Source organism: Aegilops tauschii, chromosome 6 (genome assembly GCF_002575655.3).
Source record: "Aegilops tauschii subsp. strangulata cultivar AL8/78 chromosome 6, Aet v6.0, whole genome shotgun sequence".
Lineage (NCBI taxonomy): Eukaryota > Viridiplantae > Streptophyta > Magnoliopsida > Poales > Poaceae > Aegilops > Aegilops tauschii.
Window position 1 is genome coordinate 223,821,472 of NC_053040.3, and position 25,390 is coordinate 223,846,861.

Below are 25,390 nucleotides of genomic sequence, written 5' to 3' on the forward strand. Positions count from 1 at the left end.
CCACACGAGATCTCCAATTTTGAATATCATGGGTTGCTTGTTGAAGTTGAGCTTGGTCGCGAGTCGTCGTACTTGACGCTCGATGGTGTGCCTTGTATCTTCATGCATTTTCTTGAGGTAGTTGACTCGGGCACTCGCATCCATGTTGATGCGCTCTTGTAGTGGTAGAGGAAGAATTTCCAATGGGGACAACGGGTTGAAGCTGTAGACGACCTCGAAGGTGGACTTGCCGGTAGTCGAATGTCTTGCGCGGTTGTAGGCGTACTCGGCGATGGGTAGGCACTCTTCCCACTCCTTGATGTTCTTCTTGGTCAACACGCGTAGTAGAGTGGAGAGCGTTCTGTTCGTCACCTCCGTTTGGCCGTCGATTTGAGGATGGTATGCCGAAAAGAACAAGAGCTTGATTCCTAGCTTGGCGCATAAGGTCTTCCAAAAGTAACTCAAGAACTTGACGTCGCGGTCCGAGACAATCGTCTTTGGCACTCCATGTAGGCGCAAGATTTCCCTACAAAAAAGATTTGCAATGTGTGAAGCATCATCTATCTTGTTGCATGGTATGAAATGTGCCATTTTAGAAAATCGGTCCACAACAACATAGACGGAATCTTTGCCATTTCTAGTTCTAGGCAAACCAAGTACAAAGTCCATACTAATATCTTTCCATGGGTGATATGAAATAGGAAGTAGCATATAAATGCCTTGAGATTGAGCTTTAGACTTAGCTTTGCAACATGCAGAGCATCGGTTGGTGAAGCGTGAGACGTCGCGGTACATCTTGGGACAAAAATAGTTCTTGAAGAGCGTAGCAAATGTTTTGTCGCGTCCAAAGTGTCCCAATAGTCCAAATGTTGTATGATGCTATGGTTCTTGCTTAAAAGCTCTTTGTTTATCTTTCCCTTTTGCTTAAAAGCTTGTTTGGCTCTTTCTCTTTTGAGCTCTTTTGATGGCCACTTATGCAAAACTTCACGAACCAAGATAGCAATTAACATGCGATGACAACCTTGTGACACAAGAGATGATATCAAGATATGTATCAAGATGATATGGTATGTATGCAATGGGAGGTATGATCACTAATGTGAACAAGTAACGTTGCCGGCAATACTCAAAGGCTAGTCTCGATGGGCAAGGTACGCAAAATGGGTTTATGGGGTTATCAATGCAATGGCAAGAATGTACAATGATGGGATACCACGAGACCGAGATGATATAGAGGTTACCGTTCTTGCTTACGGTGATGGTGTCAAAATGGTGGAGTGGTCGATGTCGATGACGAGTCCGTGGCGAAGATGAGCGGCGGTGATGTCGATGTCGAACCGTTCCTAGTTAGCCGAAACACCCTAGGAAACGATGAACCACAACTCAACTTCTCAAAACCAAATGTGTCAAAATTTGTCGGGGTGCGTAATGAGTAAGCAATGGTGGTTTGCAAGTGCGTATGCGGAAGTGGAGGTATGGGGATAGAGTGTGTATGCGGAAGTGGATGCGGATCGGTGAAGGTGACCGAACTAAAAATGTTCAGTTTCGTCAGGGATCGTCGGTCGTCCTATGGTGGTCGGACGACCGGTACTCGTCGGACGTTCGGTGCCTGGGCGATTTCGGGCACGGGATGAACTCGGGTTTTCGAGGTAGAGGTGGCAAAATTGGTCAAATTCGAGCGATTTTTTGGATGGAAATGGTGGAGATGATGGGGGAAAGCTAGATCCACTCGTGGCAAAGCAAATCCATGGATCAAATCCAACAAACTTCATCACACCAACAAATCACAAAAAATTTTGGGGCTATTTTTGGTGGGGAATTTTCGAAATTGGGACAAAATCAACAAAACTAGGATAGAAAACAAGGGGTAGAGGCTCCAAATTCGTGATCAACGTGGCTCATGATACCAAGATGATGTAGGGTAGAACCCTAGATGCCCGAATGGAGGGGATCCTATGAAGAACACGAAGAACACGAGGGAAAACATGAGGGGAATCACTCACACCAACAAGATTCGATTACACATGTGCTAGATCTTCGAAACACAAAGAAATACACGATCCAAAGTCAACAAAGGACGATACAAGAGGTAACTAGTTCATCTCCGTGAGGAGGCCTTGAGGGGGTCTTCCCGTGAGAGGTCTTGAATCCGCTTGGGGAATCTTCTCTGAAGAGGTCGTGAACTCCAATGGAGAAGTAATCAAGTGGATGAGCAAAGCTCTATCTCTCAAATGAGCTATCACATTGCTAACCCTAGAAAGAGGGAGGAGGAGGTCTATTTATAGTCTAGTGTTACGAAAGGGTAAGTGGGCTTAGGGCCCAACACGCGGTCGGTATACAGGCGTCGGACGTCCGACCTTCATCGGTTCGGAGGCTCGCGGGGGATCGGACGTCCGGGAAGGGTTGGACTTCCGATGTTTTGGCTCTGTTGGGGCTTTGTCGGTCGTCCGGTCGTGGTCGGTCGTCCGGGCGCTTCCATACTTCCGATGTTTTGGTGCTGTGATGGTGGTGCCGATCGTCTGGAGGGGCTTGGTCGTCCGGGCGCTGGGAGGAGTCGGTCGTTCGACCGCTGTAGCGTTCGCTGGCTGGGACTTGTTCGGCTGGCTGGAGCTTCAGGCGTCGGTCGTCCGGTCGGGGTCGGTCGTTCGACGGCTGGAGACTTCCAGGCTGCTTTTCTTCTCGCTCCTTGTACTTGGTGTCCTCGCCGTCTTGTTCGTTGGGTGTAGTTGCTCCATGGCCTTCCTCCAAGTACCTGATCACGCATAGGGTCTCCGCTTGAGGTAGTAGCTATGTCTCATATGTAGAGAGTGGATGTTCGGAGAGGAGCGAGTTCACCTTATCTTCGATAGCCTTTTGCTCGAGGTCTTGTCATTGATCCAAGTGATGTAGTGGGAGACGTAGGTAGGTCCATGGGGATGACCTTGGGATGCTCCGCATCACAACGACACCTTGCCTTTATACATGCCTTGGTCCTCTTCCCTGAAAACATTGCCTGGGAGGGTTGCCACACAACGACAATTTGAAGGGCGACAGGGTCGCAGTCTATCCCGACAAAAGGGGGGTCTTCGTCTGCAAAGCCACCGCCCGTGACACGCCGGTGGGCTCGGTGATGACCTCCGTCCTGGCGCGTCCGTCGTCTTGGTCTTCTTGCACCGATCAGGCAACCTTTGGGGATTGCTTTGGGAGCTGGCGGGCCGGCCTTGCTCCCTTAGCACCAAAGGGGAAATCCTCTTCATCCGCGCCTGCTGGCACAGCTTCTGGCACCGCTCGTCGTTGTGCGCGTCACCCCACGTGAAGGCACGCGGCCGCGCGACAGGCTAAGCAGCTCTTGACCTGCTTGCCCCCGCGAGGGGGCGTCGGGAGGCTGCCTCAGGAGACCGCCTCGCGTGGGGGCCTTGCAAGGGGTCTTGCTCGTACCGCTTGCTGGTGGGCCAGTGGTTGAACCCTTGTTGTGCTTCGCTCCCTGGGCCGAAGGCAGATGGGCCTGGGTACCCCAGACACACAGTGCAATACATCTCAGCATCAGGAGTAGGGTTTTACCTCTCTATGGGGGGCCCAAACCTAGGTAGATCGCTGTTTGTTCTGTGTAGCCATCCCTATTTGCCACTCGTACGCCCCTTCGAACAAATTAGCTATCCATCTCAGAACATTGACAATGTCCTTTAACTTGGACCAACTTGTAGGTAGGTTCTTCGAAAGATGTGAGTTGCTAAAAGGGAATGAATTGTACCAAAGTTACCTCTTGCAGGAAACATGATACACTACGTTATCGCAAATAAAAAATTCTACCACGAATGCCCAAGAATATGCCGCGGTTGTAGGTCAAGGGATTAGCAGTAGACGCGTAGTCACCTAGCGGAAGGAGAGCCGTTGAACCGTGTTTCCTCCTTGTGGATCCCTTGAGCGATCATACAAGCGTCGCAACAGCAACACCTCCAAGGAGCCCATAAGTATGGTGTGCCGGCAACTCCGAACAACAGTTAAGGTGGAGGCTTTCTAGGGTAGCGGCCCCTAGCAGTATGTGGCAACTCCCAAACATACGGAAAGATCATATCAAATGAACCTACACAATGTTGTGTACTTGGAATCCATTGCTAGGTTAATTCTTAAGCTCAAGTAGCACAACCATGCATTTTTGGATCTGATCACTCGATGACCCTAGAGATATCTCTCTCATTGAAGAGAGGGGCAAATCCCATATCAACCGGCCATGGCTCGAAGTATGCTTCATGACAAACAAGAAAGCGAACTTTATAACTAATCAGTTATGAGGTAGTGTTTGGCAACTCCTAAGTAAGTCACCACACATCTCAAGTACATATGACCGTCTCACATCTAAGGACATAACATACACATTGTAAGAGGTAATTAACATTCACGCTATGTCTCAAGTTGGGTTTATCCAACCCCACATAACATTTCACATTGTTGGTCTGACATCTCCATGTCCATGAAGTGTGAAACATGGTCATCAACCAATACATGTGCTAGTCGAATATTCATATGTGTTCTCAAATTAAGTCCCACTAGGGACTACTTCAGAATAACCATTCAAGTATAGAGTTTCACAAACAAGTCACATACTTGCCAATCAACACAAATGATCTTATTCAAGGAACATTTAATAATTCATGGATTCAATGGAATATAATCATTGCTATGATTGCCTCTAGGGTATATTTCTAACACCTTTTTCCGATGAAGTTGAAAAGTAAAAAGGACCTCCCGATTGACAGTTGGAAATGAGAGATAAGTTGGCAAAGAACCTTGTCTGCGCACCTACACACTCGCAACAAGGCTATATGTGGATCTTGGTAAGGTCAGTGGAACAAAATCAAGGATTAAGTGGACCAAGATATTGAAAAGATTGGTAAATATCCACAATGAACTCAATGTAATGCAATTTGATCACAAATGTAAGAATGATTGGCTTATCGAAGACTAAGCTCTTGTTACACAAACACAAGAAAATACGCTAGCTTGATTTCATGATAGGGCAAAGATTTGCAAACTTGCATGCTTGACTTATCTCTATATTATATATACCTGGCACATATATCTCTTTTGCTCTTAATCTTTTTGCTTATAAGCTTTGTATCTTTATTGTTTTAACTTTACTTGCATTTGTCACTTCCTTTGAGACTTGACCAAAAATGCAAGACAAACTATCGCAAGATACTAAGTATCTCTTTTGGTTATATATCACAAGATGTATCTCTATATTAAGTATACCTGGCACATATATCTCTTTTGCTCTTCCTCTTTTCGCTTATTTAAGTTTTGTATCTTTATTGTTTGAACTTTACTTCCTTTTGCCACTTTTTTGAGACTTGACCAAAAATGCAAGACAAACTATCACAAGATATTGCACGGATTAACTATGAGGCACCAAATGGTGTGCAAGATGTCACTACGATGCTCAAGGCCACGAGGCCCAACAATACTCAAATAGCTAGTCTCGATGGGCTCAAATTTGTCGTGAAGGGGTTGAATGACTCACAAAGGTAATGTCAAGGGAAGAGTAAGCTTATGTTGGAATGGATACCTCAAGTCAGCACCCTTGACAAAATCAAAATGACCTGCCTCGCTTCACGTAAAGTTGTCAAAAGAGGATGAAATTGTCGCCGACGTGGGCGATGTATGTGGTGTAAGTTGATGTGGTAGGGGTACCCAATGGGTAAATGTGAATTAGAAGGCTTGGAGCTTTCCTATCCCTCCCGCCTTTGGTTGGGAGGCCTGGAGCTCCCTCTCCGTCCTGCCTTTGCTTCATCTGGGTGAGTCACTACTCCTCAGAGAAGTAGACCTTGCTGCTGGATAGGATCGGCTGCTCCAACTTGGTTTACGGCTCACAATGATCATAAGCAGTCTTGAGCTGGCTTGTCACCTATTCAATTGAGAGCTTCGTTGTATCGAGTATAGTCTCGATTGACGGCACAATCTACACATACCTCCAAGGGATGACACACAAAAACTTCTCGACAACCCAATGTTCATCGATGGGATTGCCATGGATGGTCAATGAACTAATGAAGCCCTCCATATAAAGAGAAAAATACATTGTATGCTAGAGGCGACGAATCGTAATCGCCGGGTTCGCGAACCCCTTCTCTAACTACGATTCGCGAATCGTAGATGTGTATCCCCCATCGAATCTGATTTGGTAGATGTAGCGAATCCTGAATCGTGAACCGAGCGAATTGCGAATCAGGTAACTGTGGGCTGAACAAGGGAGGTTGAGCTTGTATTGTTGTTGTGAGGTCTAAATATAGTACATAGACAAGTTGATTGCTAGCAATCGACCCATATATGCAAAAGGCATCTGCTAGTACATGTAATAGGCAAATTGACTACGCTGTGTACCTGCATATACTGTCTTACTGACTAAGAAAGTTCTAGCTGACCTGTGTTAATGTGCCAATAAAACAAAAGGCACAAGGATTACAGCTAACACTAAGCGAAAACTAGGATCACTTATATCGTGGTAAATACTGCCCATACTGTATACACACTGCTAGCTAAATGCAGCAACTCTTGCTGCATAAGTAGGGTGTGTATAACCAATGAAGTTTAAATAATAGAAGCTGTGCTATTGGTATCTGCTCTTTCCTTTTTACTGGCCAAATACAAGAATCAACATTCTATCTCTTTTTAGCTTATGCACACTAAGAGTCAACACTCGTCTAATTCAATCTATTTGTTGTACTTTTTCGTTTGCAGACTGGTTGATCTGTATGATGACATTTGTAAAATGATACTGTATTTTAACATATATTTGAGATGGATGATCTGCCAGATGGTGAAGGGCAATCTGATACACACTCTACTGATGCAAATTGGCTGTCCTCACATGAAGAGCATAAGTTCCAATCCATTTCCTTGGCTAAGCAGGACCACAATTCGGATTTGGCAGATTCTTCTCTTAACTGTATGAAAAGTGACCATTCATTTTGCGCTTCTCAGGAATTATGGTCTACTGGATCTCTATCGAGTCCAATACCCAATGGATTTTACTCAATTATACCGGTAAGTGGATCTTATTCGAGGTACCAATTTGTTAGCACTCTCTCTGTACTTCTTTATTTATTTTATATTATCATTCTGAACTTTGCAGGATAAGAAACTGAAGGAGTGTTTTGACGCCATTCCTTCTCCTGATGATCTATATTCCCTTGGAATAGAGGGCTTCAAGGCTGAGATAATTCTTGTGGACTTAGAGAAGGATAAAAAGCTATCTGCGATAAGGCAGCTATGTGTAGCTCTGGTAAAAGGATTGAGTTCTAACCCAGCCGCAATGATAAAAAAGCTTGCAGGTTTGGTAAGTTCTCTCTGAGATCCTTTATGCAATGGGGGACAATGATGCCATCTTCTTTTCTTCTTTAGAAAAACCGTTTGCTGCAATTTCTCTATGATCAATTGCTGTGTAAATAAATTACAAAAACTCTTACTACTTGGAACTGTTCAATTTGTTGTTCTGCAACCATTTTAACTGACCTATTTATTCCTTGAAGTGTTTCGTGGATTTTAGTTGCTGCTTGATGTATAAAATAACTCATTTCTGAAGTATAGATTGTTTTTTCTTGTTTTTCCAAGCCTGTACAGATATGGTTCTAATTACACATTTTAAAAGGCTGCCTTTAGTTACATTTCTTCCGGCCTGTACTGATGTGAAACTATTTACATATTTCCGTGTGAGCATAATTTTTAATGATAATTGCAGGTTTGTGACTTCTATAAGCGACCAAACCCACAGCTAAGCCCTGCAAGAACTTCTTCTGAAGAAATTTTTCATTTCATGGAAAACAAGGGAATTCAATTATTGGGGCAGATAAGACATGGATCTTGTCGGCCCAGAGCAATTTTATTTAAAGTCCTTGCTGACTCTGTTGGTATAGATTCTAAGCTGTTGGTGGTAAGTTCTATTACCTTCTCATTAGTGCGTCTGCACTTTGAAATAGGATTCTTCCCACTCGTGAAATTCCTGAACCCTACATTATTATGTTATTTAATATATGCAGGGCATTTCAGATGAAGAATCTCATGAACACGATGACTCACCCAAACATATGACTGTTGTTGTTATGCTGAAGTCCATGGAGTTCCTCGTTGATCTAATGCGTTTTCCAGGACAACTAATTCCATTCTCATCCAAAGCTATAATCACATCCCATATATCTGCTGCTGGAGAGAGTGACTCTGCTGACTATGATTCTTGTGATTCTCCTCTTGAACCGAATAGTCCTTTGTGCTCTCAACGGTATGCTTGTGTATTCCCTTTTTGATATACCTGTTTCTGGTTCTGGTTATGTTTGGTCCCTTGCAGGGATCTTATTATTGCTGATACTGCATTAGCAACATATGATAGTATGATACTGCTCTGTTTGACTTCAGCTTTGGGCATAGAAATACCTGTGCAAACTTAAAATCATCGTCTTGTTTGCCAGGAACAATCTATATTTCTAAACATCAATCTGTAGTCTTAGAACTATACAATTGTAGCCTTCTAGTGCCTTGATATTGTTCCTGATAAGCACTATTGCCAATTTATGTCACTTTTCAGGCAAGAGCAAGATGAAAACAATAGGTCATTTAAAGTTCCGTCCCTAAGAGACATCATGCGCCGAACTTCAAACTCTATGGAGGGCAAATTGAGATGGTAAGCCTCAAATAAATATAACAATTTTCTTCCATTCTTCTGCATTCTCTTTCATCTTTGCTCTGTTTTTTCAGTGTTCACGTTTCAGAATTACCTTTTTATTTTTTCCATTTCATGGTTTACAAGTTCATCACATAGTGAACCAAATGTTGCCAATGCCTTATGTGGACGCCGTGGGAGGAAAGCTAATGAACATCAAAGAACTGCCAGTTCAAGGTTCTTAGTTTTATCCTTTTCTGTTTACACAGTAGCTATTGTCACCAATCTGATAAATTTGTTCATTACATGGTTCAATCTGGTAAATTTGTTCATTACATGGTTCTTTTAGTCTGGCGTGAGATCTCTTTTGCCGTAGTAATCTTCTGCACTGTCAAAGTTCTGTATCTTACTATTTTCTACCTCTAATATGCATGATAGCTGCTCAGACTCCGTTCACCATCAGAACTTAGTTCTACACATGATGGCGGAGGGTCACACTTCTGTAGAATGTTAGCAACTAGAGGCTATGGTTTTTTCGTGCAGAGATTAGCAGTTGTTTGTTAGAGAGATAATCATGTTCTATCTATCCAGCACTTCTAAGGGCCTACCTGAACTGTAGAAATTCGAGAACGTAGGAATAGGAATAACACAGGATTGATAGGATCTTCAAAAACATGGGAATATCTGCAGTGATGAGTTTTTTTTTAATATTTCACTGTTTTGACTATAAACTTAGGAAAGATGAAAATGTTGTAAATTATATGAAGAATTAGATCAAATGTATCTAGATATTTATCTTCTTTTAATTTCCTTTTATTTATACCAGTTTTATGTTTTCCATTTCTGCTTATGATTACTGGTTTCCAAATTTATTTTCCTCATTATTTTTTGATTTTCCGAAGTTTATTGAAATTTTACTAAATTGTTCATATTTTCCTTGATTATTAAGATTTAGACTTAGTTTATTGGCACTAAACTATGTTGTACTGAACTTTCCTTATAAATTCTGGGCGGTAAGTAGCCACGAAAGCAGGAAAAAAGATGGTTAGCCAAATAGAAAAAATAGCAAAAGCTGGATTATCATAATCCATCTCAATGCCAAATGCAGCCTTACCATGGTGGTTTAGGAGTGCAGGTCACCTTGTCGCCGAAAAAGACGAGGTCCTCCTAAAGCCCGAATATCTGGTAGAAGGAATATCCTAATGGCTCTCAAAAGACAAATATGCCCATGAATTTTGCCTTCAAAATTATCTTTTCAAGGGCACTTGTGTCTTTTTAGATTTAACCACGTGACCTTGCTGAGACAGTTAACACCAGCCTGGGTCACCATGTCAACCAAAAACCATCCGGGTCAGCGGGGTTTGTCTGTATAACTGCCGTTGTCATTGTCGAGCTGTAGCCCGTAGGAGTGTGGGTCACCTTATCGCCAAGAAAGACAAGGTTTGAGCCACTGCCTAAAACCCACATTTCTTATGTCCAGCCGTCAGATCCAAAATGATATACATGGAATATTCTAATGGCTCTCAAAAGACAAATATGCCCATGAATTTGGCTTTCAAAATTATCTTTTCAAGGGCACGTCTGTCTTTTAGCTTTAAGCATATGTTGAGACAATTAAAGCGAACTTTGGTCACAAGGTCAACCAAAAACTATCTAGGTCAGATGGTTTTTGTTAAGAGGAGCCACTTGTCTTATATTGCAGAGCCCAAGGCGTAAATATACAATACAATGGACTTAGAGTACAAGGAAGGAAATCTAGGCTAATAGACACCTAGACCAATACGTACTGTTGCAGTGTTGCAGTAATGGCTCTGACCCTTCTTAAGGCACCACCCCTACCCTGTGTAACATGCCATGTGGGCAGTCAACACAAGTCAGAGTAACTCTTCATGGGTCCAAGCAAGCCACCCTGGCCAACAAAAGTCCAAGCAAGGCTTCATGGTCAACTAGTCAAATGAAGATCCCAAAAAGTCAAAGATGTGTAGTTTAGGGGTTCTCCCCTAATGGGCTACAACCCATCTCCAACCCCAACTAGAGACATATGGGACCAAAGGAGGGAATATTACCTAGTAGCCTTGGTCATTTGCCAAAGACCCCTAGGCTATACAAGGCCCTCCATAGGCATGTAAATCACCCACTCCCACTTGAAAAAACTTAAGAGGGGGGTCACTCTCCCTCACTAGCTCTCTTAAGAGTTAGGAAGGCCGAGATCTGGAGTCCGAGGGACCAGGTGTGGACTAGTTGGGAGTCGTGGCGACACAAGTGTTACCGTGCAGCGGGCACCACTCTTGACGACCCTTCCATAGGATATTGGTCGTGCTCCCACGAGGCGACCAAACCTATTTAAAAACATCGTTGAGTCGAGTGTACGACGACCTTTACTATAAGGCCGCCGTATGCAGCCCTGCCTACTCGTTCCCAACCACGCTGCTAACGATACCCTTAGTCGAAAGTTGATTCTTGAACGTCCGCAAGTAGTCCTTAACACCCCCTCTCTCAAATGCAAAGCGTAAGCAAAGCATTTCATTTGAAAAAGTGTAAGACTAAGATAAATAGCGAAATCCCAAAATCCACGTCTTGAGAGTATCATAGTAGCATGGAGTTTTTAGAAACATGTTGAGTCAAGCCAAAAAGGGATAGAAGAAGCATGTTGCAAAGATCATAGCAAAAGAAACCGGTGGCGCAAAAAGCTCGGGGGCAAGAAAGGGGTGTAGATCAACAGCAGTGCAAAAGGAGGCTACATAAATCGTACAAAGACAACCACGACGAGAAAGGCCGCAAAAATTGTACAGAAAGGGCCAATGCTAGAAAAGAAGGCTGACATATAAATGTATGGTGGACACACATGACATAATAAACACGAGAGAGCAACAAATTTGGTGGACACAACGGAAAGTAGAAAGCTTGAAGCTAGAAAGCACTCAGGAGACTGATACACGAGCCATTGTGTCTACAGGGAAGGCTCGGCTTGGGAGGAGGCCTTGCAAGTGAAATGCCGATCAATACCCAACACCGATGCAAGGTGCATGTGTGAGACGTGTCCGCGAAATGACCACCGTAAGAAATCAAGAATCGCCAACAACGAGAGAGACGAGGTTTGATGCCACTGTACCTTTTTGATACCCATTTTCTGTTTCTTTTTCTAAACTAAACACATGGTCATGAAGGATGCTTCATGAGAGAAACAAAGCACGTATGGTGTCGAGCAAGAACCGGGAAATGGTGGGATAGCGGCGTGGGGTGGGACATTGGAAGGCTTGGGGAAGTGTGTGCATAAGAGATCAGGACATGGAAGGCGATGACATCCTTCGAGTCGGGGGGGGGGGGGCACGGAGTCCCGACGTCGAACGAGTGCACCCAACCCAGTCACCGTCGGAGTGCACCACAAGTTCGTGCGGCGGAGTGGCACAATGAAGTTGGAGACCTTGGTGAGCTGCGCTGTGCACATACCACAATGAAGATGGGGCTCGGGCAGCGCGTGCATGAACAAACACGCTTGCTGCACAATGTGAGTGATGCATGCATGAGGAAGGAGGGTCAAGTAGTATACCATCCTTGAAGGGGTCAAGTAGACACGTGTAAAGGAGAAGATTCACCTTTATATGTATGATGTGAAACATGCATGTGCCTATGGGATGCTCCACATCACTTTGAACTTGCATTAGCACCACTAGTGGGTGTAGCTTGTTGGTATGGCACCATGCTTCAAGTAATTTGAAAGTTGGTGGTGAAGTTCCTTGAAGTGTATGCCGTGTACTTGTAGTACTTCTTGATGTCATCTTGGAGTTGTCGCTTGATGAACCAACTCAAGCAAAGTTGTGTAGGGTTGAAGATCCGCAAGTCTGCTTGATTGGGGGTTGAGTCTATTGAGGAATTGCGCCATCGTTTGCTCATCGGACTCCTTGACATTAACATGAATCGTTGTGATTTCCATCTCCTTGTAGTACTCTTCGACGATCTTTGTTCCTTGCTTGAGGACGCCACAAATCTCGCTCTCATGACTTGCTTCGTGTCATCCCAAGTAGCAATGGGAGAATCTCCTTGCTCTTGTTGAAGTTCTTGTATTTGTTCCCACCATATGAGTGCATAGTCGTCGAACTCGAGTGGGGTCATGGCAATCTTCTTTGGCTCTTCATAGTTGTGGACTCGAAAGATCTTGTTCACCTTGAGTGCCAAAGAGATGTAATCCTCGGCGTTTATGCCGTCGGAAAACTTAGCAATCGCGAACTTGAGCTTGCCAAAACGTTCCCCTCCGTCTTGACGATTGCGAGTTTGGTGTTGTTCTTGTCATTGAGGCGGTGGGTTCTCTTCATTGCTGTCGTCTTGTCGAGTGCGCTCAATGCAAGGTGCATGTGCCCTTGGTTGTAGCTCATGACGTTCCTTGCATTGAGATAATGCGTGGAGTAACTATAACACGATATGATGCACAAGTGATCACTAAGCTGCACAAGTTAACGAGGCTCGACAATTCTCAAATAGCTAGTCTCGATAGGTAAATGTATTTACAAAGGATCGAATGGCTCTCAAAGGTAATGGCAAGGAAGGTAAGGTTTGTGTGATGGAACATATACCTCGTCGACACCTGTACCACGAGAAGAGTGACGGTCTTGCTTCCGGTGTCTGTGTTTGAGGGATGATCGTCGTCGAAGGCGAACTTGGGATTGATGTAGCGGTACACATGGCCTTGGAGTGTTGGCGAAGATGCCAAAGTGATCTACAAGGGTCGGATCTTCGGGGTGGTCGGGTGTAACGCCCACGATGCGGCTATATCTCCCACGTGTCGAGGCACGACTTAGAGGCATAACCGCATTGTGGTTTTGTCGCAAGAAGGGTCATCTTCACACAATCCCATGTAATGAACAAGAAAGGGATAAATAGAGTTGGCTTAGAATCGCCACTTCACACAATGAACAATTCATACATCATCCAGAGTACACACATAGTCCGGCTACGGACAAATCCAAAAGAAAAGAAGATAACCCCAAATGCTAGATCCTAGATCGTCCCAACTGGGCTCCACTACTGATCATCAGGATAAGACACGTAGTAACGACCAAGGACCTCGTTGAACTCCCACTTGAGTTCGGTAGCATCATCTGCACTGGCATCATCGGCACCTGCAACTGTTTTGGTAGTATCTGTGAGTCACGAGGACTCAGCAATCTCAAAACCCGCGAGATCAAGACTATTTAAACTTATGGGTAGTATGTGGTATTGAGGTGGAGTTGCAGCAAGTGCTAAGCAAATATGGTGGCTAACATACGAATACAAGAGTAAGATGAGAAACTACGCAACGGTCGTAAAACTAGAAGCGATCAAAAAGTGATCATGAACTACTTACGCTCATTCATAACCCAACCGTGTTCACTTCCCGGACTCCGCCGAAAAGAGACCATCACGGCTACAGACGCGGTTGATTCATTTTAATTAAGTCAAGTGTCAAGTTCTCTACAACCGGATATTAACAAATTCCCATCTGCCACATAACCGCGTGCACGGCTTTTGAAAGTTTATACCCTGCAGGGGTGTCCCAACTTAGCCCATCACAATCTCTCACGATCAACGAAGGATATTCCTTCTCCCGGAATAACCCGATCAGACTCGGAATCCCGGTTACAAGACATTTCGGCAATGGTAAAACAAGACCAGCAAGACCGCCCGACTGTGCTGACAAATCCCGATAGGAGTTGCACATATCTAGTTCTCAGGGCACACCGGATGAGACATCCTACGAGTAAAACTAACCCTCAAGTTTCCCCGAGGTGGCCCCGCAGTCTACTCGGTTCGGACCAACACTCAGAGGAGCACTGGCGCGGGGGGGGGGGGGGGGGGGAGGGTGGGGGGGTTAAATAAAGATGACCCTCGGGTTTGCAACCCCTAGGGAAAGTTATAGCTTGTTAGGCAAATGTAAAACCAAGGTTGGGCCTTGCTGGAGGAGTTCTATTCAAAGCGAACTGTCAAGGGGGTCTCATAACCCCAACCGCGTAAGGAACGCAAAATCAAGGGACATAACACCGGCATGACGAAAACTAAGGCGACAAGAGTGGAACAAAACACCAGGCATAAGGCCGAGCCTTCCACCCTTTACCAAGTATATAGATGCATTAATTAAATAAGAGATATTGTGATATCCCAACATAATCATGTTTCAACATGGAGCAATCTTCAACTTCACCTGCAACTAACAACGCTATAAGAGGGGCTGAGCAAAAGCCTTAACATAGCCTAACAACGGTTTGCTAGGAAGGTGGGTTAGAGGCTTGACATGGCAATATGGGAGGCATGATAAACGAGTGGTAGGTAGCGCGACATAGCGATAGAACGAACAACTAGCAAGCAAAGATAGAAGTGATATCGAGGGTAATGGTCATCTTGCCTGCAAAGTTCTCAGAGTTGTCGAAAGCTTGCTCGGTAGCGTACTCAACAGGTTCCTCGTTCACGAACTCGTCTCCCGGCTCTACCCAAAGCAAGAACACAAGCAATGGAACAACAATCAATCACGGTGCAATGCACAAGCAACATGATGCAAGACATGGCATGACATGCAAGGTATGATGTGCAATGCATATGAGTACTCCGGAAGGGAAAGGATGATCAAGGCATCAACTTGGCAAACCAAGCATGCCACTGGAAAGATGAGGTGATTTCGGTCAAAATCGATATAAGGATCACCGGAAACGGATGCACGGTTTGCAAATGACAAGCAAAACAAGAATGATGCAAAACTGCGCTTAACAGCATCATAGCACTTGGAATGCAACAAGAAACTATGCTACAACACTCCAACATAGTAACAAAGCACATGGCAACGAAGTACACATGAAGCTCTACAAATCATGAACACTGAGCTCCTGCTAGAACTCTCTAGAACAAGCTTAAAACAGTATGGCAAAAATGCAAATGATAACAGCTTCACAGACTTGGTGAAAATACTAACATGGCATAAACAGCATCAGGTAGCAATGTTTAGAGCTAGCAAATAACATGCTACAAGAACATATCATGGCAAACAAAGGCATGGCATGTTAATACTAGAGGCATATAACAAAACTCCCTTACTGAACTTTAACCAAAGATGCATAGAAAATATGGTAGCACCCATGCAAACATGGCAAGTGATATGATCAGTTTCAGACTTAGAAGAAAAACAGAGCATGGTAGAAACAGATTCATGATAGCAACTTTACAAGCTCATGCCACTCACCATAAAGCATTTCATGGCATCACAAGGTAACCAACAGTAAGTAGACATATTTATGAAGCTAAGAATGGCAAGAGCAAGTTCATAGGGTACATGGATCACTAGCAAAACACATGGCAAAACTGAATCTCATGTTAACAATCTGCCAGGAACAATATTTAGCAAAAGTGGAGCATGGAAATGACAAGCTAGAGTACTCCATATTTGCAACCAGAGGCATGAATTGATAGAGCATAACCATATCTTCAAAACACTCTTACTGAACTACCTCTAAATGTGCATGGATCTACTGGTAGCAACAAGTTTACATAGCATCAAAATGTAACAGGAAAAGGACTTAGCAAAATACTAATTGTCTGAAATCAGCAACATCATGGAGCCTACTTTGCATGCTTGTGCTAGTCACCACAGAGCTCATAAAAATACAAGGCTTGCACCTCTGTAAAGATGGCATCGAGATGCTCCAAAAACATATAGGCATCATGCTCATGGGATGCACACACAAAATGCAACGAAAATAACAAATCAGCAAGTTCTGATAAATGCCAGCAGTTAATATCATATAGCACTTTTGCAACGAGGATAATGGCATCAATATGGACAGTAACATGCATGCAAATGACACTAACATGAAGAGCATCACGAGACGAACATTTTGACATATCATATGCACAAATCAGAGTCACAGGCATGGAGATATGGCATGATGAACAAGTGCATAAAAAGTTAGAGATGCCAGGGACTTAGTGGAATTCGGGGTCAACCTTTGCAGATCTAGGGTTTCGGCGCGTTCCACAAGGTTCGCCGGGATCTTGCCGGAGAGGAAGAGGTGGCGACGGCCGGAGTGCGGGGAGGTCGCTGGAGACGTGCGTGGCACTGGATCCGGGACCGGCCGGAGAAGAGGGAGGAGGAGGCGGCGCGCGGCGCGGTGTCCGGCATCGTGCGGCGGCGTGGTGGCGAGGTCGACGCCTGCGAGGGTCGGCGGCGGCGCGGCGAAGGAGGCAGGCGGCGGCCGGAGGAGGGAGCGGGCGGCGACGCGCGGGCCGGGAGTGCCTCCCGCGGGCCCGGCGGGCTTCAGCGGCTGGCGGCGGAGATGCGCCAGTGGCGTGCGGCGATTCGCTGCGGGGGGCGGCGCGGGCGTGTCCGGCGGCGGCGGACACGTCCGGCGCGGAGAGGGAAGGTGGCTAGGGTTTCATCTGTGAAATTTTTGGGGAGATGCACATATTTATAGGCAGGGGGAGCTAGGAGAGTTCAAATGAGGTGCAGGTTTCGCCCACACGATCGTGATCCAACGACGGAGAGCATGGAGGGGGTTTAGATGGGCTAGTGGGCTGTTTGGAGGGGTGTTGGGCTGCAACAAGAGAGAGAGGCTTTTGCGGTTACCCGGTTAACCGTTGGGGCATCAAACGACCTCCAAATGGAGCGAAATTTGATAATGGAGCGAAATTTGATAGGCGGCCTACTGGTGATATACCAAGGCCACTCGACAAATCTCGGCCCATTTCGAGAACGTTTTTTCCCCACTCACGAAACGAGATTTGAGGGGTGCAATGGGTGCATGTGGGAGTGTCGGATTGCGAACGGACAACAGGGAAAATGACCGGATGCATGAGACGAACACGAATGCAAATGAGATGCACATGATGACATGACATGAAATGCATGACATGAACAAAATGCAAAAACGAAAGACAAAAGCCCAATCACGAAGGAAATATCATATCGCATAGCCGAAAATGGCAAGAGTTGGAGTTACAAATATGGAAAGTTACATCCGGGGCGCTACATCGGGTTTTCGGTGCTATTCTGGATTTCCATGCTTGGTCGAATGTCTGGGGGTTGGGGTACCTGACATCCAGAGGCGACAAGTTTTGAACTTGTAACCGACGTGTAAAAGAAAAAAATTCGGGATGTAACGCAAATTGTGGTAGATCCACTTGCACAACACTGGATCCATGTATTAAATCGCTCAAAATTGCACATGGCTATTTTTGTGGAGATTTTCCAAATAGGTAAGCAAAATTCAAATCGAGGCTTGAAAATGGAGATGGAGGGGATCTAATTCATAGCAACCTTGCTCATGATACCAAATTATATGTGGCAAGCCGCTAGGGTGGCTCGATCTTCACGAATTGGAACTGGATTTGAGAAGTAACCCAAGGATCAAGGCAAAATAAACGGAACACAAGAGGAAAATCACTCGCAGGACAAGATCCGCACCACTTGCTCCTCAAATTCCAAGTCAATCTAAAAGGTGCATCTTAGATCCAAGAACAACAAAGGAAATAAAGGTAAACAAGGGTAGTTCTACCCCAAATCTCTAGGAAAGATGGGGATCTTGAGAGATAGTTCTTCTTCAACTTCTAGGAAGTGGACGTCTTGAAATTCATAGGATTCTTCCCCAATCAAGAGGACTTGATCCTACCAAGAGGAGATAGATTGAGTAAAGTCTCTTACGTTTTCTAAGATGAGGGGATAAGTGAGGGTATAAGGGACATTTCCCGTCATTTGCACAGCTGAAGACCAGGAGGGGGTGGGGTGGGGTGGGGTGGGGGGGGGGGGAGGTGGTGGAAATGCTGGATGTCCATAGAGCAAACCATCCCGAGCTCGAATTTCCGGGGGTCCGAAGGCCTGGTTCTCATGGGTATCCAGAGAGCGTGCCATCAGTGGCCTTGAGCTCCGCGATCCTTTGGGCTGGATCTCCGGGTTGTACAGAGGGCGTGCCACCAGCTGGGGACTGTTAGGAAAGAAACTTATCTTTATTGAAGGCCCAAGGGGCATATATATATTACACATGACTTGAGGTGCAAGGAAACTAAACATAGACTAATAAGGACTCCTAGACCAATACTAATACTCCTTAACACCCCCCCTCAAATGCAAAGCGTATGCAATAGCATTGCATTTGAAGAAGTGTAATACTAGAAGAAGAAAAAAATGATAATCCAAATCCGCATCTTGAGAGGGTCGTCATAGCATGAAGAGTCTTCAAAACCTGTCGAGTCGCCAAAGGGGATAACAAAGAGATGGCACATCAGAGGAAGACACCGCATCGATAGAAGATACAAGAGAAGTATTAAAGAGAAGATGGGTTGTCAAAAGAAGATGGCACATCAAGAGAATGAAGCATTGCTTAAGAATCATGGCCCATGAAAACCGACGGCGAAAGAAGCTCGACGACAAGAGAATGGGCTTAGATCAACAATGCAAGGAGAGGCCACAGAAATCCTATACGGAGGACAATGACCAGAAAAAGGCTGACAGACAAAGCTATTGTGGACTCGCATGGCATGAGAAACACAAAATATCAACGGATTTGATGGACGCAGCGGAAAACAAAAAAGAAAATAGCTAGAAAGCGCATAGTAGACTATGGAACGGCAGGTGACAGGAGCATCACATAGCAGCAGGAAGCAGCATCACGTAGCAACAGCAAGCAGCTAGTAGCAGCATGCAACCATGCGTTGTAGCTGCATGAAGAGCCGAATCAATCTAGTGAACACAGGTTTGACCGGATGGCTGGACATATACTAGAGGCGGCAGCGTCCGTGATGCGGATGTGGCAGCCCAGCGTTGGCCCGAGCGGAGAAGGAAACGGGCGGGCCGATCTGGTCTAGGCATTGACAACAGACAAAGAGATCTAGCAAGGCAAAGTGGCAGAGGATATCGATCGGGGCAGCGGCCAGCGGGCATAGTGGTGGACATTAGTGACTGGAGTAGCGCCGGTCGCAAAGAGGAAGGCAACAACGGCCGGCAAGGAAAGCAACGACGCCGTAAGATTGGATCGGGAGGGCGAGTTGTGGCGCCCGAAAAAAATAACCTAAGCTCTAATACCATGTTAGGAAAGCAACTTATCTTTATTGAAGGCCCAAGGGGCATATATATATTACACATGACTTGAGGTGCAAGGAAACTAAACATAGACTAATAAGGACTCCTAGACCAATACTAATATACTCCTTAACAGGGACTTTGGGCTACGCCTTCTCTCTCCTTATCATGGGCTTGGCATTCCTACCTCGCTCCGTTGTTGTCGTCGACATACCTAATCATGTAGAGTTCCACTTTGAGGTAGTAGCAATGTCTCATCCAGATGCATAGGAAGCTCATAGAGGAGTTAAGTCACCTAAGTTTCAATAGCACGTGTCCGAGCTCTTGTCATCGGTCCAATTGGAGCTTGTGGGGTTGACGATGGGTTCATGGTGATGTCCATGGGATGCTCTGCATCAATTTGGATTTGTGGAACTCAAGATATGACAAATATGCCTAGATGCACATTTGAATATTTTTTATATGGTCAAAAGGGTGAATTAAGTGTAGTTTTGGAATCTGCAATTACTAAGTATTCCAGAAATATATTTCATTTTTTTTGAAGATTAGATGATTTTCTGGCTAAAAGAAATGGTTTTAGAAAATAGTAGGACATTCACACATGGCGGATTCTGATAGGCCGGTACCGTTTCGTTGTGATGATCAAAAAACATATCCGTCTTATCAGAGATCAACGACTGCCACCACGTACTGCTTCGGGAAGTTTAATGGATTAACCAAGGACGTTGGTCCAATGATCAATGATAGCGCATACCTCTTTGCCGATATAAGTGATCTAATCGTATGCGCCTACTATGGATCCAACTATTGATAGAAAAGGGGATCAAAGGCTCACTGGACTGGGCTAAAAGGCCGCCGACATTGAGGAAGAAGATGGTGGCGCTTGGAAGTGGTTGTTTTTATTGTTTTTAGTCGTCGGGGAGGTTGAAGGAATAGCAGATGGGCTTGGTGGCGTCAAGGCGATCTCATTCCTGGTTGTGATGGCGTCAAGCTTGTCCTCTGGCGTTGGAGATCGCTGGTTACAGTTGTCAGGCAGTGGGCATGCATACAGGACATCATGTCTTCGTGCTCTAGCGTAGAGCTCAAGTCAGCAGAGGTGTCAGCGAGATTCACAAGGACAAAAGAAGAAGAAAGAGGGAGAAATCGGGGCTTGTCTCACCTTATAGGTGGCATGGCCTTTGTTGGAAGCCGAGGAGAAAATGGGGCTCCATAGAGCAATTGTGCTCGACAATGTGCAGTGCTTCAACGAGGAGAGGAAATGCAGTGTAGGGGTGCTCAGACTGCGCTTTTTATAGCAAGGGGAAGGTGGCGCTGGCGAGGTGGTTGAGGGATGGGTGCTGGCGGTTTCAGTCTTCGTTATTAAGGGCTGTTAGGGGTTCATTAAAGTGCACTGAGTAGATAAGTGTGTTACAGTATATGTGGATTGCACTAGCCCTTTCCATCAGTTCGGACTTTTGGTTGCGTTGGCTAGTGCATGAAGCTTAACATGGTATTAGAGCTTAGGTTACTTTTTTCGGGCGCCACAACTCACCCTCCCGATCCAATCATGCACGGCCGTTGGTCGTCGCTGCCTTATCTCCCGCCGCCGGCTGCTACTCCCGTCGCCAGCTGCTCCATACCCGTGCTTCTCCTCTCCAAGTCAATGCTCATCGCTCGCGATCGAAGCACCCGTCGTCTGGATGCTTCCGTCTGGTCAACATCGCTGGCTCCAATCCTGCATCGAGCCTCTGGGCTTCCATGGCTCTTCCAGCCGGCGCTCTGATGCTAACCGTAGCTGGGCCCGCTAGTACATGAAGCTTAACATGGTATCAGGGCCTAAGGTCTTGAGTTCAAGTCCTGGCTTTCGCAGTTTATCTAAAAAATTGCTGCTGCCCCCCTTTGTGTGCACGTAGAGGCCTCTTGAGTCATACGTGAGTTTCGCGCGCCGTCGCTCTCTTCCGGTTGCACGTGTTGACTTGTCTTCCCCGTCACACGTGAGAGGGGGTGTTACAGTATATGTGGATTCCATTAGCCCTTTCCATCAGTTCAGACTTTTGATTGCGTTGGGTAGTGCATGAAGCTTAACAGAGTGATTGTGGCGGAGCTTTTGGGTGCTTCTCATGTCATTTGTGGTCCTAGGGAGAGGTGAGAGGCGGTATTGGCCGTTGCGCAGTCGGTTGGTCGGAAGCCTGGCCATCAGGAGGTTGGAATGGATCTGGCAGGTGGGACCCAACTGCCGTTGGGAGAGGGAGAGACTAAGCTGGTGCTAGGTGGGCCTGTTGTGTTGCTGCTCTGTGCGGTATTGTGGGCTGGTTTCGGCCTGATAGTCTTATGGTTTTCTTTTTCTATTTATTGTTTTCTAAAATAGGATTAGGTTTTGATTCTTATATAAAATATCAAAGCTTATCCATAAAATCCAGAAAATTCACAAAAAATAAACTAGATATTTTGGACTAAGGTAAATATTCCAGTCCTAAATATATTTAATAAATGCATTTTTATTTTTGTAAACCCATTATAGGCTTTATAAATTCCTTAAAAAATAGTGTGTAGGGTTTTATAATTCCTATAATTATACTAGAACTCCAAATATGCATATGAGGTATATCTAAATCATTCCCTATAATTTGAGGAAGTCATGTCATCCTCGACTCTTTTTTGTTTTTATTTTGGAAATCAATTTAAATATTCCTTCCTTAAATCTAAATGTGCAAGCAAAAGATTATGAGAATGCATATGCTTCTAGTAACACCCCAAATTCATTTTGGGGGTGTTACTTTGTTGCGCCATTGTGCGTTTCTTTAGGGGATTGGACTCCACCTCCACGTGTTCTTGGACGCCAGACTTGCAGATGACTAAGGGTAGTTGCGGGCGGCGAGGTTGACATAGAACGTGACGTAGCCGGTGATCTTGAAGTGTATCGAGAGGGTGGTAGCTATGGCGGGTAGGGTTGAGAGGGAATTGGCGGAGGGTACCTAGGTGATCGACGGTACTATGGCGAGGGCCCGTGCACCGCGGAAGGGGAGCCGGGTGGGGAGATCACGGTGTCGTTGAGGCCGGCTGCTTGAGATCCTGAAGGATCGGTAGCAACAGAGGTGGACGAGGAGCTAGGGCTGAGGGCCGTGGTGGTGTCAGCCATGGCGAAAGAGAGGGAAAGCTTCTCGCTCTGATTACCAAGAAGAATGTTGTATTACTCACATGATGATTACATACACTGTACATGACGCTACATATACTAGCCGTGGAGCAACGACATGATAAGGTGTGTACAACACGCCTATCTAGGTGTAGGCATGGGCTTCGTGCGCGATGACGAACTAGGCGCAGGAATCGATCGAGCTGGTAGAGCTGCAGACATGGAGGAGGATGACGTCGTCCAACATATTGATCCCTCCACTTTGAGACTTGGTGTAGTCTGACCCTCAGGATAAAGCAATAACATGACACGGCATGGCATATCATGGCGTGAAACTGAGTTAACGCTACATGTAACTAACTCAGCACCATTATCCTCTCACTCTGATGGTGAGCTCCGGATGGCCCCAACCGCATCATACTGCCCTGCCATTTCCAGATTGCTGCTTTTCATCTAAAAGCTGACCACAACAAAGGCTGATTTTTAAGCAACTAATATGTCAGAGGCAGACGATTCTTAATTTGAGTTAATTGTCCCATATTTATATCTCTTTGAGGGTTTTGTTTCCTGCTTGCTTTATCTTCCCGTCCTATATTATTTATATCGATTCTTCTCTGCTATATAATAGAATCTGTAACTGCTTTAAAGATTCAGAATGGATTTAGATTAAAATGTATTTATTTGTTCCTGTAGTCCAGACCATCCATTGTCCAGAGCACATGGGCGCTCAAACTTGGGTGATAGACAGTACGGAGATGGTGTAGCTGTATCAAGGTACCTCAGTAAGTTTCTATTTTATTAATTTGTTAGGACTTAATCAACAAATAAGAAGATTGTTAAATAGCTCATTGCCATGATTTAAAGGAAAACTAATCTGCACTTCTATGCTTTGTTAATCTGTACTTAACTTTGGAAGCCAGCTCATATTTACAAGCTATTAGTGATTAACAATATTGCAGTTAACATTGTTGCTAATGCTGCAGTATTATCTTCTTTTTGGCCTAATTAATTGTGTCTTACTTGATGTTAGGTCAGATGGTGCATCAACGTCAAGTGCGCGGAGAGGACGTCCAAAAAGTATGAGTACATCCCCTGAAATTGGTGATGACTTTGCGAGGTTTGTAAAAAGGACTTCACTCGCTAAATAAGAAGATTTGCGCGAAGTTTAGTGATGACCTTGATATTTATATTTTCCTCAAATGATCAACTTGACTAAAATACTTGGTTAACTTCTAAATAGGCAGTATTAGATTTTTTTTCATTTTTGGACAAAAATAAAATATGAAAAAAGGAAACAAACTAGGTATATGATTACTCGGGTTCACTTTATCGATGGCCATGTCGTGTATAGTACACATTCTACCTTATGCTCCATTCCTGCCATTACTCTTTCCTACCTTGTGCGCGCAGTGAAGCTGTGTGGTTTGAATTTTCATGAATTACTCTCCTAGCGTCTTTTAGTTCCAACTAGACATGTAACCACTTTATATTTCAAGTAATTATCTTGGTGTTGGTTACGTATTTTCTCTCAATAGTTTTCGGAGGCATTTCGTAGTCGGACCTTTCGCAGTTCGTACTGTGGCAGATAGTAGCCGCACAAATCTTTCTGACGACCTCTCATTTGGTGCTGAACGGAGTCCGGGATTTTCACGCCTTGTTCGTGCTACAAGGCGACCGTCCATGGCTCAATTGACTGTTGCAGTTGGAAGCTTACATGGAAGTCCCGGGTTGCCACCATAAACCGTTGTTGGACCATCATTGCCTTGCTCACCAAAACCTACTGCACAACCCATCATGCATGTTAAGCGGCCAAATATTAGAGAGAATACATCACCTCCTTGTGGATTGGCTTCTCTAGGGTCATCTAGTGCGCAGTTCTCTCCTGGATCTATGCCCCTAGTTGTGTTCTCGTGTCGATTCAGCTGGTGAGTATATCTCGTTTGTTGTGTTACTTCCTTACTGAGCAGGGCACTTTTGCTTAGTTCTCTTGTCCCGGTGCTCACACCTACAATGGTGTTGCTTAGCGCAAGCATCATCACCTTCTTGAGACGACTCATGTGGATAATTGTCACTTCTCTTCCCTTCACTTTTGGGGTGAGGTTGCTTCCACATCAACCTATCGTCCGAATTCAGACTTCCTCCGGTTTGCAGGGTGGCACTTCCCTTGAGTGTCTTTGTTGGTCGTTCTACTGACTACTTTGCACTTCGGTTGTTCGGTTGCGTTTGCTATTTCCTTTTGGCACCTCGTGAATGCAACAAACTGACTGTTGACTTTGTCATCTTAGGTTACAGTGATGAGCACAAGGGCTCCCGGTGTTGGGATTCTATTGGCTGTCGGATGCAGATTTCTCGGGATGTGACTTTCGATGAGTCCCATCCTTTATCTATGTCGATCCTCTCCTTTGGCCTCCGTGGATGATATTTCCTTCCTGACTTTTCTTGAAACACCTATCACTCTAGTTTTCCCCATAGTAGCCTAGTTTGGGGGTCGAAGGTCCATTCCCTGAGCCGGGGTTGGGATCGATCGACCCAGATCGAGGGCCAGGAATGATGTGGGGTCAAGCTGGGCCAGTTGTTGGATCGCAACCACAATCGATGAATGTTTATCCCAAACAGTGTGCAAAGTTCACGT

At 45.1% G+C, this 25,390-nt stretch overlaps 1 protein-coding gene across 9 annotated transcripts in view; it reads left to right on the plus strand.

Moving 5' to 3' along the window:
- Positions 1-25,390, plus strand: part of LOC109733095 (serine/threonine-protein kinase EDR1) — a 55,447-nt gene that overhangs the window by 10,698 nt on the left and 19,359 nt on the right. For 7 of the 9 annotated variants that reach the window (XM_040392385.3, XM_073501331.1, XM_040392389.3 and 4 more), the window contains exons 2-9: positions 6,697-7,002; positions 7,091-7,294; positions 7,697-7,888; positions 7,995-8,233; positions 8,537-8,632; positions 8,759-8,848; positions 23,452-23,540; positions 23,794-23,875. In XM_040392385.3, coding sequence (XP_040248319.1) covers positions 6,757-7,002; positions 7,091-7,294; positions 7,697-7,888; positions 7,995-8,233; positions 8,537-8,632; positions 8,759-8,848; positions 23,452-23,540; positions 23,794-23,875 — 1,238 coding nt within the window. In that variant the 5' untranslated portion in view covers positions 6,697-6,756. Of the gene's footprint in view, positions 1-6,696; positions 7,003-7,090; positions 7,295-7,696; positions 7,889-7,994; positions 8,234-8,536; positions 8,633-8,758; positions 8,849-23,451; positions 23,541-23,788; positions 23,876-25,390 lie in introns of all 9 variants that reach the window. The other 2 variants (XM_040392386.3, XM_020292296.4) reach the window with 1 other exon arrangement.